General features: G+C 35.5%; 1 protein-coding gene across 1 annotated transcript; it reads right to left on the bottom strand.

Annotated features, from left to right (window-relative positions):
• Window positions 1–702: 702 nt before the first annotated feature.
• Window positions 703–3045, bottom strand: LOC18049843 (homeobox-leucine zipper protein ATHB-4). The gene is made up of 4 exons (XM_006445333.2): window positions 2667–3045; window positions 2069–2373; window positions 1877–1956; window positions 703–1573 (listed from the first exon to the last, which is right to left on the bottom strand). Exons 1-4 carry the CDS (start codon window positions 2824–2826, stop codon window positions 1255–1257), a joined length of 864 nt encoding a protein of 287 aa, XP_006445396.1. The 5' UTR covers window positions 2827–3045; the 3' UTR covers window positions 703–1254.
• Window positions 3046–4053: the final 1008 nt, after the last annotated feature.

The raw sequence follows: 4053 nt of genomic DNA, 5'->3' as shown, positions 1-4053 counted from the left end.
TTATTGGGTTGTGGTTGGCCCTTCTTGCTTGTGTCTGTAAGTTGGCCCAAGGTTAAAAATATTAAAAAAATTAATATTCAATACAATTCTTTCGTTTTGTTGGTTGTGTTATCGATCTTGTCTTTGTTCAGAATTGATAAATAGTGAATCCCAGAAATCTCAAACACAAGTTTTGTTACCATTTTGTTTTGCAGAGCCTAAAAGATAACAGAGTTTTGATCTCTGTAGAAAGATTTAAGATGAATTGAAAACTGAAACTGTTTTCATAGGAAGCATGAATATCACCAACAAAAAGTGCTCTGTTTTTTAAATAACATTATCCCACTCTCCTCTTCCCTCTCTCTTTTCCCCGATCCTCTCTCCTTCTTTCTTGCAACCAAACATGGCCTAATAGTAAAAATCCAATTCATATTTTAGGTAGGAGAAAATCTTGCTGCGTAGACGTCTTGTTTTGCTCCTTGTTTATCTTCCAGAAAGAACTAGCAGTCTCCTAGCAAATTGAAGACTAAAAATGAGGTATCTTTTTAGTTCCTGTGTTAGTTGATTTTTCTACTTTGTAAAAAAAAAAAAAAAAAATTATATTTTTAGGTTTTAAATTAATTGCAAACATAATGATTAAGAGAATAAAATTGTTAGGTCTTTTTGTTTTTGGTATTTGGTTTGAGCAAATTAATAATGTGTTAAAATACTGAACATTGATTGGAAGCGTAAAAAATGAGACAATTTTGTTGTTCTTTGGTTTTGGGAGGATTTTTCACAGGGGAGAGATCCAAAATCTCAACAAAGAGTAATTTTTCTACCCCCAAAGCTTTTTAAATAGTTATAATCTATGTATATTACAATATGATATGAAGCCAAGTCTAGCTCCAGTTATAACCAACAGTCTTACTAGATCTCAGATCCTAAGTATAACCAACACCTTCAAAATTGACGTGAAGACTCCAAACTATGTGAACCTAGATACAGTGAACTTAGAAACCTTTTTGGATGGGGAAAAGGCACCAATATAATAGGAGTTAAAAAAAATTATCATCTTCTTTGATTCCATAATTGTTTCATTGCTTAGCCTCATTTGAACCACAAGCGTTGTCCCTCCCCATTCCCACTAAATCCCACTTAGTCCACAACCGAGCATCTCAGTTATTACCCCAGAAGCCTTCAGTTTATAATAACAAACAAAATCAAACCTACTACTCATCTTTCTAATTAACAATTAACTTCTTTACGGACAATGCCCTTATTCCAAGCTGATAATTACGACCGGTGGTGGATTGGTAATGCTGCCCAAGGGCTCACTGGAGTCAGTCGTTGATGGTTAGGACCAATGGGGAGACGGGTGGTGCCGTTGGCAGCAGCAGAGGATGACGACGACGACGATGATACAGCCACACGCTCACAGGAGGGACACATTGTGAGTGTCGTGGGAGGATTCATATTCATGTAGAGTTGAGGAGAAAGCTTCAATGATCTAAGCTCTTGCACTTCCTTCTGCAATCTCCTGTTCTCCTCCGTTAGATTCTCGCAGCATCTCTTTAAGTACTCACAATCAACCTCTGTTTGCTTCAACTTTGTCCTGAATCAAAACAATCAAGCCCCATTTAACATTTCTATGCACATACAGTTTCTTTTTTTATAATATTCACAACTTAGAATTATACAAGCAATAATGAGAGATAATCAGTCTCATTAAATTAAGTCTATCACTTAATAACTTTTAGTTAATGACATTGAACTGTCAAAGCCCATATGGCAAGTAGAATTAAAACCACCCGAAATCTTCTTATCTGAAATGGTCAACTATATGACCGAATGAGGAGGCAATTATCCATTCAAAACTATGACAACAATACCCATAAGAAATCCACAAATTACTAACCTTGCCCTTCTGTTCTGAAACCACACTTCTACTTGTCTAGGCCTAAGATTCAACTGCTTTGCCAAAGCCAACTTTTGCTTCTGTGAAACACGGTAAGCAACATCAGTTCACATTCCCATAAGAAAAATGAATAAAAGAAAACCCTTATTCACTAGCAAATAAAATAACAAGGAAGTAACAAATGCCGCTCACAGGATTGAGAGTGCTATGCTCTTTGAAGGTCTCTTCAAGCAACAAAGACTGTTCTTTCGACAATCTCAGCTTCTTTCTTGATGCATCACCAGCGCCACCGTCTTCGTCGTCACTGCCGCGAGAGCAAGACGCTCTTTCAGCCTCAGTCTCATCTCCAATGGGCTCTCTCTCACTCCTCTTTCCACTTATGCTAGAAACAGTGCTGTTTGGTGATGAAACCCCATTTTCTTCCTCGCAATCTGCCACTGTTGGTGCCTGATTCACATCTATTCCTCTAAGGAATGATCTTGTATCTGAGTTTCGATCTGTAAAGCATAATTAGATGGCGATTTTGTGATTATCAACAACACTAATAAGGCCATTTTGGGGTCAGAATCAAGCCAATGCAAAGGCGATAAATTTAGCTTGTTACACAAAGCCAAAAGATATTTTCGGAAAAGGGAACTGAAAAGAAGATCTATTTAGATGTTTAAGAATATTACAGATCTGAGACTGAGCGTAATTTTTTTTTTTTTGTTGGGGGGGGGGGGGGCTTAGAAGATAAAAACTACTGATTGTTTTTAAGATAATTAAAGAAGAAATTAGCAAACAAACATACCGGACGAATGGAACAGCTCAGTCCAAGGGCTTCTTTTATGATGATTTTGCATGGATTGTGAAGAAGACAAAGGCATGTGATTCAACCTCAAAGAAGGTTCATTTCTTGCAGCACATCCCAAGCTTAGACTCAAACCCAATCCGTCATCCTTCTCGCCCATCCTCTCTATTTTTTATCAACAAAAATTTTTCACAAAACTACTCTCGTTTTCCCTTCTTATATTCTGGGTGTTGCTCCAAATACACTACCTGGTGTTTGGATTCTCAGAAAGTTGGAAGGCAGAGGTGGGAAAGTGGGCTAGAAAATGGCTCGGTTTTTGCAGCCAGAAGAGATGTTACATCCTTTTACTTTATGCAGTCACAGTGATAGGATGGGACTATATATTTATATATATGGCAAATGCTATGTTACAATTAATGTAACATACACACTCAACAACAACCACACAAATTATGTGGGTCTATCATTTGTGTGGTTATTGTTGAGTGTGTATGTTACATTAATTGTAACATAGGGGCTCCCTATATATATATATATATATATAAAGCTTTACAGAGATTGAAAGAGAGAGAAATTTTAATTTTACTTTGTGACAGTGCCTCAGTGGCCCTGTTGGCTCAATGATGATATGGAGATACCTCGGGCTCATAGGCTTGCTGAGCTAGCACAACTTAACCCTGGTTTAAATCTTTGAGTTCACAGTTTTTGAGTCCTTAATTTTGGTAAATTTATATCTAAAAGAAGATAGTTTGAACTTTTTACACTGAATTCCTACTATTATTAATAAGAAATAAGAATCCTTAAATCTTACTTTGTCTAAAAGAAGTGATCAAAATATTTAAAATTATAAAAAAGTTACAACTATGAGTGAAATATTAAAATGCTTAACAACGTAAAATTTTACTTCTCTTTTTTCTAAGCATTAGTGAAAAATTAAAATATTTAAAGAATGTGAAGTAAATAACAAAAAAATTACACATTCTTATTTTTTTTTAATAATTTGTAACATTTCAGTCGCATCTTCATTCCAGTAAGTTAGCATTTTTCAAAATAAATAATTAGATTGGAATGTTCTCGAGACATTGAAACCAACAAGTCCATAAATTCATTTAAATAGACAGTAATATTGCTGATATTTTCAATAGATAGGCTGATATTTTCAATATAGAGGGATCTAAGATGTCATAACCCCGTTAATCTTTTCCTCATAATCGTGGTTAGTTTCGTTTAACTGTGGTTAAAAATACTGTGAAACTGAACTGAGTTCTTTTAATGTAAAGCTATGTGACCACGGCTTGTGTCTTGTCTAGGTTTTTATTAACTTTCCTTAAAAAGCGGCTTTCTTGCTAGTTGACCATTGACCAACGAGAAATAAAAGCAGCGGTTG

This window comes from Citrus clementina, unplaced genomic scaffold (assembly GCF_000493195.1).
Source record: "Citrus clementina cultivar Clemenules unplaced genomic scaffold, Citrus_clementina_v1.0 scaffold_3, whole genome shotgun sequence".
Lineage (NCBI taxonomy): Eukaryota > Viridiplantae > Streptophyta > Magnoliopsida > Sapindales > Rutaceae > Citrus > Citrus x clementina.
Note: the sequence above shows the minus strand (reverse complement) of the source record. Positions and strands in the feature narration are given on the sequence as shown.